At 49.6% G+C, this 14,954-nt stretch overlaps 7 protein-coding genes and 1 non-coding gene across 8 annotated transcripts; 3 read left to right on the top strand and 5 right to left on the bottom strand.

Moving 5' to 3' along the window:
- Positions 1-19: 19 nt before the first annotated feature.
- Positions 20-1,933, top strand: ALT_2630 (putative short-chain dehydrogenase/reductase; the record flags this gene model as incomplete). Its single annotated transcript, XM_033561786.2, has 5 exons — positions 20-62; positions 124-419; positions 489-842; positions 894-915; positions 1,509-1,933. 5 exons carry the CDS (start codon positions 20-22, stop codon positions 1,931-1,933), a joined length of 1,140 nt encoding a protein of 379 aa, XP_033417677.2.
- Positions 1,934-1,978: 45 nt separating this feature from the next.
- Positions 1,979-2,689, bottom strand: ALT_2629 (GNAT family N-acetyltransferase; the record flags this gene model as incomplete). The annotated part of the gene is made up of 2 exons (XM_033561784.2): positions 1,979-2,480; positions 2,538-2,689. 2 exons carry the CDS (start codon positions 2,687-2,689, stop codon positions 1,979-1,981), a joined length of 654 nt encoding a protein of 217 aa, XP_033417675.2.
- A 528-nt stretch (positions 2,690-3,217) lies between these two features.
- On the bottom strand, positions 3,218-4,216 carry ALT_2628 (uncharacterized protein; the record flags this gene model as incomplete). Its single annotated transcript, XM_033561783.2, has 1 exon — positions 3,218-4,216. The coding sequence occupies one exon, from the start codon at positions 4,214-4,216 to the stop codon at positions 3,218-3,220; it is 999 nt and encodes a 332-aa protein (XP_033417674.2).
- Positions 4,217-5,812: 1,596 nt separating this feature from the next.
- On the top strand, positions 5,813-7,075 carry gprI (putative cAMP receptor (Car4); the record flags this gene model as incomplete). Its single annotated transcript, XM_033561181.2, has 4 exons — positions 5,813-6,069; positions 6,143-6,344; positions 6,398-6,462; positions 6,532-7,075. The coding sequence occupies 4 exons, from the start codon at positions 5,813-5,815 to the stop codon at positions 7,073-7,075; spliced, it is 1,068 nt and encodes a 355-aa protein (XP_033417072.1).
- An 813-nt stretch (positions 7,076-7,888) lies between these two features.
- Positions 7,889-9,139, top strand: ALT_2626 (putative methylaspartate ammonia-lyase; the record flags this gene model as incomplete). Its single annotated transcript, XM_033561182.1, has 1 exon — positions 7,889-9,139. One exon carries the CDS (start codon positions 7,889-7,891, stop codon positions 9,137-9,139), a length of 1,251 nt encoding a protein of 416 aa, XP_033417073.1.
- Positions 9,140-9,579: 440 nt separating this feature from the next.
- ALT_2625 (uncharacterized protein) lies at positions 9,580-10,800 on the bottom strand (the record flags this gene model as incomplete). The annotated part of the gene is made up of 3 exons (XM_033561183.1): positions 9,580-10,499; positions 10,552-10,653; positions 10,707-10,800. The coding sequence occupies 3 exons, from the start codon at positions 10,798-10,800 to the stop codon at positions 9,580-9,582; spliced, it is 1,116 nt and encodes a 371-aa protein (XP_033417074.1).
- Positions 10,801-11,231: 431 nt separating this feature from the next.
- On the bottom strand, positions 11,232-11,305 carry ALT_t062. Its single transcript has one exon. It is a non-coding gene; the product is annotated as a tRNA-Asn (tRNA).
- A 2,313-nt stretch (positions 11,306-13,618) lies between these two features.
- On the bottom strand, positions 13,619-14,866 carry ALT_2624 (alginate lyase family protein; the record flags this gene model as incomplete). The annotated part of the gene is made up of 1 exon (XM_033561185.1): positions 13,619-14,866. One exon carries the CDS (start codon positions 14,864-14,866, stop codon positions 13,619-13,621), a length of 1,248 nt encoding a protein of 415 aa, XP_033417076.1.
- Positions 14,867-14,954: the final 88 nt, after the last annotated feature.

The raw sequence follows: 14,954 nt of genomic DNA, 5'->3' as shown, positions 1-14,954 counted from the left end.
GCACCATATACTGGCCACAATGGCTTTCGCTCGCAGATCAGCTATCCTCCCCGGAGGTCTAGGTACACTGACAGACACTTCGATAACCAAAACAACGCATATCAACGCGAATATGGTGTGTAGGTGGGATAAGCTCCAGCATAGGCAAGAAGCTCAGAGAACAAGGCGCTCGCCTGGCTATCCTCTATGCCCCGTTCGAAGCTGCCCGTCGAGACGAGCTCCTCAGATCCGGCTATGGAGGAGTTTCCAGCGACGCAATTCGTACCTATGAATGCGATATTACCTCCCCAGCATCAGTTGAGTCTGCCTTTAGCGCCCTGGAGCGGGAAACAATCAGACCATCAACAACCCACAGCAACGGGGGCTTCCCGAGCATCCTCATCAACACCGCCGGATATGTCTCGCTCAGTGACATGGAGGTGACTCCGCCAGAGGAGACCATGAAACATTTGACTACCAACGTCCTTGGACCAATGCTCTGCTCGTAGGCGTTCGCGCGACTCTACTTTGCCGCCTCTAAGTCTGCAGAATCATCCGCGAACCCCTCCCCACCCGGCCGCATTGTCAACATTGCATCGCAAGCTGCGCATGTGGCACTACCGCGACATGGGGCATACTGTGCTTCCAAGGCTGCGTTGCTAGGATTGACTCGCAGTATGGCGTCGGAATGGGGAGGACGAGGTATCACTGCCAACTCGGTATCCCCAACAGTGGCGTGGACGGCTCTCGGGAAGAAGGCTTGGGGGGAAGAGTCAGTGCGGGAGGGTTTTTTGAAGACTATTCCCACTGGCAGGTTTGCGCTTCCTGAGGAGGTTGCGAATGCCGTTGTCTTTCTTTGTCAGGTTGGTCTCTCATAGAAATTGTGAGTGACGTGATGCTGATTGAGGGTATAGGATTCGAGCGGCATGGTTAATGGTGCGGATATCAGAGTTGATGCGGCTTTACTATCCAATAATGCCTGGAAATCTCTCATATGCCTGAGTCGGCTATTTTAATGAGATAAAATTAGGCTTTCGTGTTCTTGATATCTGATTGCGATACTGGACATGGCCTGTATTTCCATGAGCCCGTTAAGTTAGATCCTTGTCAACTGCTATCAGACAGCATCCGACTATTTCTTCTAGGAACGTCTTGAGAGATAGAATCTTTCGTCAGGTTAGTCCGCGTAGGCAGCCCAGGAGCTTTGGCTTCTTTGGGACAGCAATCATTGAATTCAAGGGGTGCTCGTATTTGTCAATTTGGTGACTCATAGATAAGGACCGGAAGAAAGGGCCAAAAGATTGAAGACATGCCAGTATCTCCTGACACTCCAAAACTGTGAATTCTATAGATCAGTCTGATTTAACCTGATTTCTGCACACATCTATCTAGATCATGGCAATTTGCCACAGCCAGAACCATTGACTACCATCTACATCCATCATAGCAGCAAATCGCTTCCAAAGATTACATAGCACGGGTTGAAATGACAACGACGCTCATCAGATCCGATACTCTTGACTATCCAGAGGTCCAGCAACTACTCCAGCATCACTTCACTGAGCTTCGAAGCCAAGGTCGCCCTGAGACATCGTTTGTACTGGACTTAACCGCTTTCCGGAACCCGTCAATTACTTTGTATACTGCCTGGGAGGGCGACAGTCTATTAGGCTGCGGGGCGTTAAAGCAGCTCAGTCCGACTCATGGAGAGATCAAATCGATGCGGACAGCGCAGGGACACTTGCGGAAAGGCGTTGCCAAGGCTATTTTGAAGCATATCATTGCCGAAGCGAGGGAGAGGAAGTACCACTCGTTGAGTCTGGAGACGGGGACTGACGGGAGGTTTGACGGCGCTCAGCGGTTGTATCTGGGGATGGGGTTTGAGGTCTGCGGGCCTTTTGGGGACTATAAGAGTAGTGATGACAATATGTTTCTGACTTTGAAATTGCGTTGAGTATTTTTAATATCTTTGGGATCAGAGATCCTTGACCGATATACGTCAGGGGCATGTGTGGTTATGTGCTGGTCTTTCTAACTCCCACAGCAACAATTCATCCTCGTCATACACCACCTGCTTAATCACCCTGAATCCACATTTGCTCAATACCCTGCTCGAGCCTGCATTATTACTCTCGCAAAAGGCAAAAACTTTTTCAGTCGGATCACTTCCGTCTTCTGCAGAATTCAACGGAGGCTGACGGGGTAAGTTCCACCATGTTTTCAGCAGTCCATACAAAGCTTCCGTCGCATACCCCTTGCCCCAGTAATCAGGATGAATGGAATACCCAATCTCAGGGCTGGGATAAACTTGATTGATACACATGTAGCCAATCACCTGTTTGTCGGCGGCTGGTGGCTGAGCCTCGTTTTCCAATAGTTCGCGTTCAATGAGCACGTAAGTAAAATGACGACCGAGGACACTCTCAGGGCCCGCGGTAAAGATCTTCGTGGCCATCCATTCCCGTGTCTCTTGGACAGTTCGATGAGGGATTTTGGGGTAGCTTACGGTCGGTGTCAGTGTCTTGATCGGGGAACGAGATCAACAAGCGGGTACACACTTTGTTCTAGCAACTTCGGGTCGTGATCGGATGGCGAATAAGCCCTCCGCATCAGAGTCCACGAGGGGTCGAAGATACAGTCTAGGGGTGATGATGGGTGACAGGGGTTCTGGGATAGACACTCGGATGTTCTGCTGAGGTAGGACAGCCATTCTGATGAGAAATATAGACTGTCTTTTGCGTAGGACTAATGAATGGATGAGAGGTTGCTTTGAGTAGATTCAGATTGCAGTCTGACAACTGACAGGAAAAGTGCCGGGATATTTAGCGGGACACCAGACCCAATTCGTTCCCCGCCAACATTAGGGGGTTGGAAGTATGCCGCACTTGTCTCAGTGGTAGCGAGTTCGATTTACAGCGTAGTACCGACGACTGACGATGCACAAGAAGTGCCACATAGAATATTGGTGTTTTGGGACTGCGCAACTGAAGACTTTTTTTCTAAACAGAGGGTATCAGACATGGTTTCATCTTGCGTAGGGTCTTAGAAGACGACATGGAACCATGAAAATAAGGAAAAGTTTTGAAAGAAATGAACCGCCCATAATCATTCCGAGTCCGACAGATCCCATTGATATTCCGCAGCCTCCCTATTAAAACCCTGTAGGTTGTCGTTGTAACCATTAGGACAATAACAACCACGCCGGGCGGGCATCAAGGCAGAAACGTCAACATCACCATCAATCAGCCTCATCCATGATATCGTCCTCATCCGTATCATCATCATCGTCCCAACCCTCCTCGTCATCATCATCAGATCCACCGAGGACCATCTCATAGAAGATCTCCCGTATTAACTCCTGGATCGCTTGCTCGTGTCCGTCCTGGAGCGCCATCAAATCGTGCAATCGCTTCTTAGGAACCCATCTTTCCGGGTCAAGATCCTCTTCACACTCGTACAGCGCTTCAGGAAGATGCATCCTGAAGTACGCGAGGAGCATCGTGCCAACGCCCATGACATACTCTGTGGACAAGGCGATGGTGTTTTCATCGAGTTCCAGCCTCTTCGCGAGACCAGCCACATCTTTGGCCTTCAAGTAATCCACAAAATCGGCTTTCGGGAGTTCGACACCCTCCACGGCGCAGTATCTGATCAGCGCGACGGTTTCATCCCAGTCCATGGTTTGCTGCTCACACAACAGGGCCAGCAGAAGGTAAGTTGGGCATTCGTTGAGGTGGTTCTTGCCCGATATGACTTGAGCCCACGCGTCTGCCTCGGCTTCGAGGCGTCCATAGAATGGCTTCCAGAAGGCCTTGTGCCAGGGATCTGAGACTTTAGCCGAGGGATGCTTCTCCGCATCTTCCTTGACCGTGGCGGGGAGGTACTTTTCATAACGGACATAGCTCCACATATCATAGAGATTATCGAGTTCCTCACCCATCTTGGTCCTGGTAGCCAGATCAAAGCAAAGATTCGCTGGTCCGTTGGTTTGTAGCGATTGCTCGTATTCTCTAACGGCTTGCATGTCGCTTTCGCGCGTCTGGCTGTCCCCGATATCAAGACGGCGGCATGCATCTCTGTATGCGCGGATGGCATCTCTGTCTGAATCTGACATGCTCATGTGTGAATGATTTAAGAGACAGCTCGCAAATAACTCTCTCCCCTCGATCTCCTCCTGGGTGGAGTTTGAGATGTCCCCAAAGGGTCGGGGAGGGGCCAGATACCGCAGGGGGTTCATTTTGTACTGTTACGACCTGTATTATCCAGGTCGGTCGGTTTATTTTGGCAAATCTCCTCTCTAGGGTATTCAGGTATTGAGGAAGAGCTGAACTGATGTCAAGCTGAACCTATTTTGGTGGTCTTGCAGTGGAGATTTCATCAAATCCAGGATAAAAATTTCTTCGTTGCCCCGCGCCAAGACGGCACTTTGTATGAGCCACAGAAAACTCCACATTCCCAACCCTAAATCAAAACAAAGATCTATGGGAAGTACTCTGAACCTCAAATGTGAGCATTGACAGAGGAATACATCCTATAATCTAGTCAACAGAGGGGTTTCTCTCCAGGAGGTGGCGAAAATAAAAAAAAAATCTTGGTTACAGTAGCGCCACGTCTGCTGGGTGTCATGAGTCGCTTTAAAGATGCATACCAGTTGATACACCTATATACGTACATTAGAGAGCTAATGATAGATAAAAAGGTTGTTCTCAGGCGGGAAATCGTCACGAACGCGAGGAACAGGATCCTGAATCCATCTTGGCCGACTTGTGCGGATGCACCATTCTGGTCATGTAGATAGAATCAAAACTAAGCAGTAACCCTGAATTCAAGGCTAAAGGATAGGGTATCAGTCTGTGCTTCTTCAGTCGCGTTTATTTGGCTCTGGGTGGTCAATATGACCCACATGGACTGTGAGTGTATAAGGTTTAGACGCTATAACAGTTGGGGTTGTTATGGATTCCGACAATTTTTGGGGTTCCGCTGCAGCCGGACCACAGAGGCCATTGAATGCTTGTTGATCAAGGTGATGGATCATGTCAGGGGTTGCCAAGATCGATTTTTGAATCATATTGGGTCAGAAGTATGACAGAAGCAGCGCCATGAATGACGTTAGGACAGGGTTCATGTTAGGCTAAGCCGTGCTATCCAACCATAGTGAAGAATCCCGCCAAGGACCAGTGTACAGATAACGGATCTCAAATCATGATGATGGGTTCCTGCGCAAGTTTCGCTTCTCGCGTCTCTGTCCAAATTTCGCTTCTAAGCTCTGTATTCGTCAAAGCGTGCGGTATTTCAAGAGACTCCTCGCGCTGCGGCGATGGAGTCTCGATAAGCTTTCGGTACGATTCCATGGCGGATGATACTTACGATCACGCACGAGTTCTCGTATCTTAGGCAAGCCGAGCTATGTACTGTGTAGAGTGCAAATGAGTCTCCAATCAATGATTATTTGATATGCTCGCTTTGGAACAGAAAACCAGCGAGGACGACCAAAAAAGCAAAAATATTCGTAGGGCGGGACAAGTCGTATATACATCAAACTGGGTACAAATGACGCCATAGCGTGGTGCGATTTACCATTTCATCTTGTCCAGTAGATACAGAGAATGGTATATTCTGCACTTTCCCTCCTCGTGAGCGTTATTGCGCTATCAGAAACAGGACGAGGGTCTCGTGGCATGCGCTGGATTATCTCAACATGTGGAACTGATATTAAAATGCTTCATCCTTAAACTCGCGTGCCATATGCAACGTGCTGGGCAAATATGAGCAATGACTTGTACAACCGCATCCTCCAAGAGATTAAGTTCCATATGACCTCGTCAGATTCGCCATGGCCCTCACTGAAGCACAACTTCGCACATTGACTACAGTCGAGCGTGTAGCTTCGATTCTCTCCATCTTGGGAGTCATCACGATCATCGGCACATTTGCCTTTTCGCGGCATTTTCGCAATCCAATGCACCGCCTGATCTTTATCAATGCGTTTTATAACTTGTTTGACTTCATTGCGACGATGATCGCGACAAGTGGGCCCGCGGCAGGCAACAGCTCGCCCTTGTGTCAGTTTCAAGGCTTTTGTCTCCAGATGTATGTCCCGATAAGCTATTCTACCATTCGATGGATATCTGATGGACAGAGAACTGCTCTAACTTTTATACAGGTTTCCTATGGCAGATGTCCTCTGGACGCTGGCGATGGCCTGCGATGTTTTCCTGGTAGTCTACTATCAATTCGACGTGCGGGACTTGCGCAAGCTTGAGACATGGTATATTGCTATCATCACGTCCTTGGTATTTATTCCAGCGATCGTCTTTTTATTCATCCATACACCGGAGAAAGGACCCATGTATGGTAGCGTAACTGTAAGTCCACATTTGTCTCTCCTTTCATTCCGCTCATATTAAAACCATTCAAGCTCTGGTGTTCGATATCTCCCAATTGGGTCGTCTTCCGGATCGTGTTCTACTACGGACCGATATGGTATATATCCTTCTCTTCTGATGGACCTATAGTTCCTACTTGAGCTTGCTAACTTGGCTCTTCTTCCAGGTTCCTCATCCTGAGCGTGCTACTTTTCTACATCCTCGTCGGCATCAAAGTAATCAAACTGCGGCACCAGTTCAATCTCTCCCATACAGACCACATCGCTCTTTCTTCCAACATTTCCAGCAACAATCAGGCCTTTGACCAGCCCAAAAACACAGTCGCTGTCACCGTCCAAATTAATATCCAATCCCAGCCCGCCGCCCATGTTTATCCCTCCCCGAGCGAGCAAAAGCCCCAATCATCGCGCAACGATGTCTCCTTCCGCAACGTCACCCCAGAGCAGAAACGGTCCAAGCATTCCAACGTATCTTTCAGACAATACATCCTCATGCCAATGGTCTTCTTCCTTGTCCTGCTGGCCACATGGGTTGCCCCCACGATCAATCGGTTATCCGCCCTCGTAAACCCGAGCCATGTTTCCTATCCATTGCTGCTGGCCGTCGGAGCAATGGGATCGCTGCGGGGGTTTTGGAACGGGGTGGTGTTTATCACACTGGGAATGAAGGGCTGGAAGAGGGAGATGAAGCTGCGGTTGGTTGAGGCTTGACTCTTGGTGCCTTTAGGCAGGGCAAGCGGTTCTCATGTACTTATACCTTTTTCATAGTGTATATATCCTATAAGGTAGTCCTAATTACAGACGCAAAGGAAGACCCTCACTGAATAAGTTGAAACACGATCATGGTCAGCTAGACATCTTTAATGCCTTTCAGAAACGGTAGGTCTCTCAATGAAGTTTATGCTAGCACGGGCGAGAACGTCCAGCCGCGCTCGATCTAGCGCTGGATACAGATCTTTTACGGGATACCAGGAATAGTCAACTAACAGAGACTTCAGATCACGCAGTCGTCAGTCGAGCAGCCGCGTTGCGAGCTGTCATTCGAAGTACTCTCTGAAGGAATACCTAACCTCGGGGTTTTCCACGAGTTGAAGCGCCCTGATAGGTCGTGATGCAGGGAAGATCACCCCCTCCAGTCAAGATATGTCCCAGGTCGAATTGAAGCGGCATTATAGCGATTTAATTCAATCCAGGGGCTGAAAATAAGCAGCTACTCTGGGATTTATTCAACAACAAAAGAAATCCGACAAGGTAGCCGAAGTAGTCAGTTATATAAGCACACTGCATGATTAGGGCATGAAGTTGACATCGTATGGACGGAAGTATTCTCCAAAGCTAGATTAGATCTTAGACTCTAATCCACTGCAGTGAGAACCATTGGTTCTGTGGGGATTAAGCACAGTGAAGACGTGAACTCTGTTCAACAATCTATCTGAATTAGCGCGAAGCACTATATAAGTGTCATGTAAGTACACTCCTGCCGTAGCCCGTATCTATTTCACATCATCTACTTGATTAAGCGGAATGAAGCCTACAGACGTTCAATTCGTCATTGGGCTATCCGGCTATTTTGTCAAGGATCTCGAGGCAGTTCGCCGGAGTCCAACATATGACCCTTTGCGTGGCAACATCCCGCCGTGCACACCTGGTTTCCGCAGCGTCGTACAAGCCGGGCAAGTTATTTCAATTCTGCTACATCTCCCATGCGGCGAGGTCGCAGTTGGAGACTGCGTCGATGTCATTTTTTCTGGCGCTGCATCCCGTGACTCCCTCTTCATTGCAGAAGACCACCTCCCTATCCTCGAGTCCGTGGTGAAGCCGTGGCTGCTCAGCTGCGACATCTCGAACTTCCGGCAGAACGCCAAACGGGTTGACCTTCCCTGGAAGGAATTACAGGGTCGCAGGCTTCACTCCGCAGTTCGGTATGGTCTCACGCAAGCGCTCCTTGCAGCCACCGCACTGGTTCAGCGCCGTACCATCGCCGAGGTGATATGTCGCGAGTGGAGTCTCGGCTCAATTGCAGATCGCCCCGTTGATATTCTCGCCTCCTGCCACCGCAATGACACGCTCCAGCTGGACCGAATGATTATGAAAAAGGCCCCGGTGCTCCCTCACGCCTCGTTTGTGCATGTCTCCGATATAGGTCCCCAGGGCACGGTGTTGATGGACTACGTGGGTACCATCGCTCGTCGGATCCAGGAACGCGCTCCACCGGGCTATCATCCTCGTCTCCATTTCGATGTCTACGGTACAGTAGGAGACGTCTTCCCGGAGACGACGGGGCTGGCTGAATTTCTAGGCCAGCTACGTCAGCGCGCACGACCCTACGCCCTCCTCATCGAATCTCCCATCATTGCGTCATCCAAACTGGCGCAGATTCAGCGATTAGCGGACCTCCGTGCTTGTCTGAAGCGGAACAGCATTGATGTCAAGATCGTCGCAGACGAATGGTGCAACACGCTGCAGGACATACGGGATTTTGCGGACGCAGATGCGGTCGACTACGTGCAGATCAAAATGCCCGATCTGGGCGGGGTGGATCAGAGCATTGATGCGGTGCTGTACTGCCACGACAAGGGGATCGGGTGCTGTTTGGGAGGATCTGCGAATGAGACGGATGTGTCCGCTCGCATCACAGCGCATGTGGCGTTGGCGACTCAGCCAGATTTCTTGCTGTCGAAGCCGGGGATAGGGGCTGATGAGGGGTTGATGATTCTTACCAATGAGATGCTGCGGGGAATTGCATTGGCGAAGGGAGCGCATTGTAGATTGTAGAGTGATGCACTCCAGCTATTCAACATGCAATGGTATTGGTGAGTGATGATAGTGTGGCAGGACATGCAGCTAACTAATGCATTACCCCTCTTGAATAAAGTCTGATCCTACTTGACCCACGTCCCACTGGTTCTCGTTCAACTGTATACTTTCTGTCCACACTGGATAAGAGGGCGAATGACTGTTAATTATAGGGTTCCACACGCCTTGAGCCCGGCGTATTATGTGCGTTCAGCAGTACTCCGTACTTTATCCTCGACTTAGTCGAGCTGCCAACTCAGCCAGCCTCTGGGCATTAGTCCATAGGACTCGCATGAGATGGAATGCCAATTCAGATGGTAACAGAAATAGCTTGGAGTTGGCTAATCTACGCAACTTCCGTCTCCAATCAAGTCATTGCTTTGGCCCTCGTTCTAGTGAGCACCTGAAAACCAGCCAGGTCAATCATGGAAATGCTTCACACTAAACCCAGCCATGGAGGTCCCCTCATTCGGGTCTGTCGGGGATCTGGTCCAATTCTTCTTGATCCGTGCCCTCGTCCACTCAGGCGCAGGGATGTTGATCTCGTTGATTCCCTCCTTGTAATAACCCAGCCTGCGCAGAAGTGGGCTGTCCACCGTCCTTAGAGTCAGCCGATCACTTGGACGGACAAAGTACAGCACGCCCAGCCGATCCAAGTGTTGCTGATCCTCAGGAGGGGTAATGACGCGGTGCACCCCGCTCTTCAGATATCCATTCGAGAGAATGGATAGTAAATCAGCAATGTTGACCGCTATCGTACCCGGAGGAATGCGCAGGTACTCCCACTCCGAGCCATCGTACTTCTTGACCTGTAGCCCCGCCACAGGCTGCTGGAAGACAAAGGTGATGGTGCCGTTGTCCGTGTGTCCTCGTGAATAGAGGCTCTTGTACTTCTCGTTTTCCTCCGCGGAGCGCGCACGGTAGCACATGTATCGCAGGCCGCTGTCGCAGTTTGAATCATACATGTGGCCCTTTTCGAGCTCGTCTTCGGGAATCTCCAGGATAATTGCTAGCAGGCGGAATAGTCTGTACGCGATGTGTTCGTGCACATGGCGATGGAACCTCTCGATCTCCGCCCAGTGTTGCCGGACTACATCGGGGTGGGTTCGCTCATACTGCGGGAGGAACTTCATGATGTTGTAGAACTCGATATTATCGCGTAGACCTGGGAGAATTTCAATTGCACCCAGAGGCCGGTAGCCGTTATAGATGCCTTCTTCCAGCGGGGCCCGGAAACTACGCCTTTCTTCCTCCAGGAGAGAGAAAAACTCTTTGGCAATGGCGAATTGGCGGTCCACTTGTTCTTGGGTGAGCCCAAAATTGGTCACGTAAAAGAAGCCTGGGGAAAAGTCAGTAGTCGGGTAAGAGACACTGAGGAAAGGAAAGATTACCAACTTCATGGACCGCGTCCTTTAGCTGTGCAGCGAGCTTCTCCTTTCCCCGTGGCTGATCGAACTCCGACAGATCAATTGTAACCAGATCTGCATACTTGACTGTAATACATTCAGATGCATAATCAAGTATCTTCGTATGAGACAGCACTCACTGTCCTGCTTTGTCTCCGCTGGATGAACATATTGCTCCAGAGATTCGGTCGAGGCAGTCAGAGGGATGTTCAGCTGAGTCGTCTGAGTGGCCATCTTGTTACATCGGATATCTCCGTGCATGGTTTGACATGGCTCTCTAAGGGACCGTGTCGGGTATTATATATGCGTGTAGCATTGACATCACATGCATGACGCCCATATAGAGTAACATCCTGATCAATGACCGCCCACCCCGCCCCCCCTTCAGATCATCCCCTCCTTTCCCGACCGACCGATCGTGTAAGTTAGCACAGCGATGAAGTGCAATGGGTCAAGGAACACTATCTCTCCGGAGCATAAAATTAACCAAGCCTCAAACTCGGCTAATCAATAATTCGGAGGATCGTACGTACAGTCTTGGCAGACTATAGAAGCTAGACTCCAACTTCTCTTCAAATATTTTAGAGGAAGAGGTAAGGGAGGAAATAAAAGTAAAGGGGCCGGATGAGGGCCGGTGGAGAGGCCAAAAAAAAAACCAAAAAATTCGTCCCCGGGAAGGCTCGAACTTCCAACCTCCTGATTAACAGTCAGACGCGCTAACCAATTGCGCCACGGAGACCTGTTTGTTGAATGAACAGCTACCTGTCTGATCTCTATACCAAGACTTGTACTTCGTCCAGAATATTCTGAGCTCATTTTGGTCCAGACAGAACTGTGTAAAGGGAAAAGGAAAATATCATCGCCATAGACATACAACAGCTATTTACGGGCGTGACTGGAAAGAATGAGCAAATATTCAATAGAACCGGTTGATGTGGGAGCGGCCTTAGACATCTTTAGCACTCACTAGCTGAAACATATATCTACTCGTACCCTTATTTAGGGCATTCAATGATGACTACAACCAAACACCTTAACTATTCTGCATCTCGTCTCCCCGATCCATGGCCAAGGCACAGCTTCAAGATCTCGATGCATAAATCACCTGCTACACTACTGTCGAAAAGATCAACTGAGCCAGGAAGCTCTTGGAAGCGACTTTAGTTCCAGTACGTGTGGAAATTGTAATCTCTAGCTCCTCTACTTGTCCGTTCTATGGTCCCATATTTGTATTACTGTTCCGGATTTTCAACGAGAGAATACTCGAGTCAACTTGCACTCAACGCGAGACATTCTTTATTTCAGCTCCTCACACTCGAATTCAATGGCGAGGTTTGCTTGACACGCATGCCTCGCATAGGTCCATCTACTGTCGATGGCAAACTGAGAACCACTGATTTCGCAGATTTTGCGCGCAAATAAAGTCATCAATGAGGACGATTTTTTTGTTAGGATAAACCAGAGTGCTTAGATATAGGCTGCAATCAGTCCTTAAACTCAAAATGTTGGCTGCGTCATGCATATGTGTATATATGTATAAGCGGCGTGCAGGCTACTTTATACCACCCTATGACAGATCTAATTAGTCCAAAATAACTCAGCGAGAGCTAGAGTTGTGCACCTTTCGTCAAATAGCCATTCATATCGATATGGCAAGTGACTAACAATCAAAAGTTCTTGCTCATCCGGATGCATTATTTCACTTTCTGCCTCTGATCAAGCTCTCCAAGCCTTCGGAAAGCACGAGTGATCTCCACAACACTTTTGTACACATGATCTGTGAAGCATCAGTAACCGACAAGATACTGCGGGGACACAGTCCAGGGTTGACGAACAGGAGCCTATTGCAATCCAAATGAAGTTCATGAAAAAGTAATAGAACCAAAAGTAATAGCCCTCCGGCCGACAGAACGTTACTCCATGGAAATAGAGATCAAACAAGCTCGTGGCGTAGTAAAGAACATCCCCGTAGACCTGTCCGGCTGACATAATGAGCTGGAGGGCATGACGGAGGGGATGATGGACTGCGATGCAATATGCGATGAAGAACGCGAGGGGTCCCCAGCAGAACTATGGGCAACTTAGTGTGAGCTGGCTGACTTTGGTGATCTCAGACATACCGCCGTGACTGCCTCCATCGAGACGAGGAATGCGTCTGAGGTCAAATAACGCGAGTCAGAGAGGGAGTATTCCTTCCATAACTGGCCGAACAAGTCCTGGGCGCCGGCCAGGGACTCATGATGGATAACAAAGTATGCTTCAAAGAATAGATGAATGAATCCCGCTTTTTGTTCCCATATTCGTCAGCACCGCTTCAATATCTATTCAATTAGGGTAGCATACTTAAGCACATCCATATAAAAGAGAGTTGATCTGTTCGACTGACAGCAGGTCGCACTCGCTGAATGACAATAAAGGCTATGCCGAGTACAGCGACCCAGAGGAAGCCAAATTGAGCAATCAACGACAAGACCGAAGTCTCGTTGGCTGCATAATGCGGCAGACGAATAGTTGGCGGATAATAATTATGCGGAATCATGTTTGTCATATTCAACCGGTTATGCAGCATCTCAAGCTAGTGCAATGTTGGAAAAAGACTGGGGCCTATTGCAAGTACTCCAATTGATCGTACGACTTCTGTCAAAACAATATCAACAATATCTGTGGGTTGTTTAAATAACTAAACTGGTTTATTGAACTTGGACCTCATCTTCAACCGCAGTCCGCGGAGTCCGAGTCTTCGGCTCGGATGCCGAACCTACCAGATCAGACCACTAAAGCAGGGGCAAGAGAAAGCTTGGCCCGGAAGGGAGAGAGTGTATCTGGTTAGATTGGTGTGCCCCTTTTTCACTACCAATGCTTAAAATGCCAGATCTTGCGGGGTGTGCCTTTTAATCAGTTCAATTACTAACACGGATATATTATGGACCCGACAGCTACGAGCTCGCTAGTTAATATCCCTCAAGTGACATAAAGGCCCCACGAATTCGTTCCAGGAGCTTCTCGAGTCCAACCAAAATCACTAGATGCCTGTTCAAATTTTCATGGTGATCTAGCCAGCAATATTATCCAACTGCTCGGCAGCCGGTCTGAGCACGTAAATATCGCCAGTTGGCGGCGGCGGGAGTTGAGGCACAACCGCCTTGGCTTTACTGTCTCCTCCATCAGCTGCTGCGTGTACATTATCAGTTGCCGCGTAAGGCTTAAACTCTAATTCCTCGAATTCCCATGCGCTCTTCCCTTCTACAGCCGCCTTCAACAGGAAATTCGTCGCTCCAAACAGACTCTGTCCATCGGGCCCCTTATAACCGAACAGGTCTACGCCGACCTTCTTGGCGACAAGCGCGAAGCGCAGGTGTGCCCCAAGGTTGAAATTGGAGTAGTGCCAGCTGCGTGTCCTCGCGAGTTCCATCGGTTGGGAGCCGTTAGGCCGAATCTGGATGTCGATGAGAGACTTTGCTCCTTGGGATGTCTTTTTCGAGAGAGAGGTGTTCCCGGTGAAGAGCGCGAGAGCCGCAATCTGCATGTTTGCGAAAGTCCCATGGTTATTCTCTTGGCCTGCCTCTTCTTTGCCGAAGGGCGAGTTGACTAGCCAGTCGAGGAACTGACGGTTCCAGTCCATGAACGCTCGCTGGTTTGCTCTTGTCCAGCCTGGAGCATTGGTCGAGGCCAGAATGGCAGCTGCATCCAGGACGTTGGTGTACTCCATGCTGAAGTCGATAATGCCGATTGAGCGGCCGTCATTGCGGCAAGGGATAATCTGCGCGTGGCGCAGGTTAGGCGTCATGGCCGTAGCAGGGTCGATGAACCAGGTTTGCAGGATAAGCGAGGCATGTTTGGCGTATTTGGCCTGACCTGTATAGTACCATGCGAGGGACAGTATATAGCTGGATCTAAACATCGAATCACGTCCACTGTGGTCGGGGTATTTTTCAACTTCGGGGTTGCGCTCGCCATCCCGGTCTACGTAGGGACAGCCGTCAGTGGTATTGCTGGGCCACCAGTACGGTGCTTGGGATGCGTAGTCGTGGATCGTGCCGTTTGGTGGTACCTGCGTTTTGGAGGTCACAGTCCACGGGCCCTGGCTCAGCCAGCTATCAGCTTCAGCGATGAGATGACCAAGAGCTGGTTTGAGTGACGCGTCACCAGCTCGGAAGCGCAGTTTATTCTCGACGAGGCGGGTGCCGTCGATCACAACAGTCTGTGGGATGATGTCGTGACGACCGTGGCCATTGGGAAGACTGAGGGAGCTAGAGAGTGGTATGAAGAGATTGAGACAGGAGATCAAAAGGACCTTCATCTTAAAGAATGGCACGGAGTAGACGAGTCAACAAGTGTATCTGAAGAATTGATGAGTTGGTTTCCATTGGAGTCAATCTTGCGTATGG

Source organism: Aspergillus lentulus, assembly GCF_001445615.1.
Source record: "Aspergillus lentulus DNA, contig: Alt04, strain: IFM 54703, whole genome shotgun sequence".
Classification (NCBI taxonomy): Eukaryota; Fungi; Ascomycota; class Eurotiomycetes; order Eurotiales; family Aspergillaceae; genus Aspergillus; species Aspergillus lentulus.
Note: the sequence above shows the minus strand (reverse complement) of the source record. Positions and strands in the feature narration are given on the sequence as shown.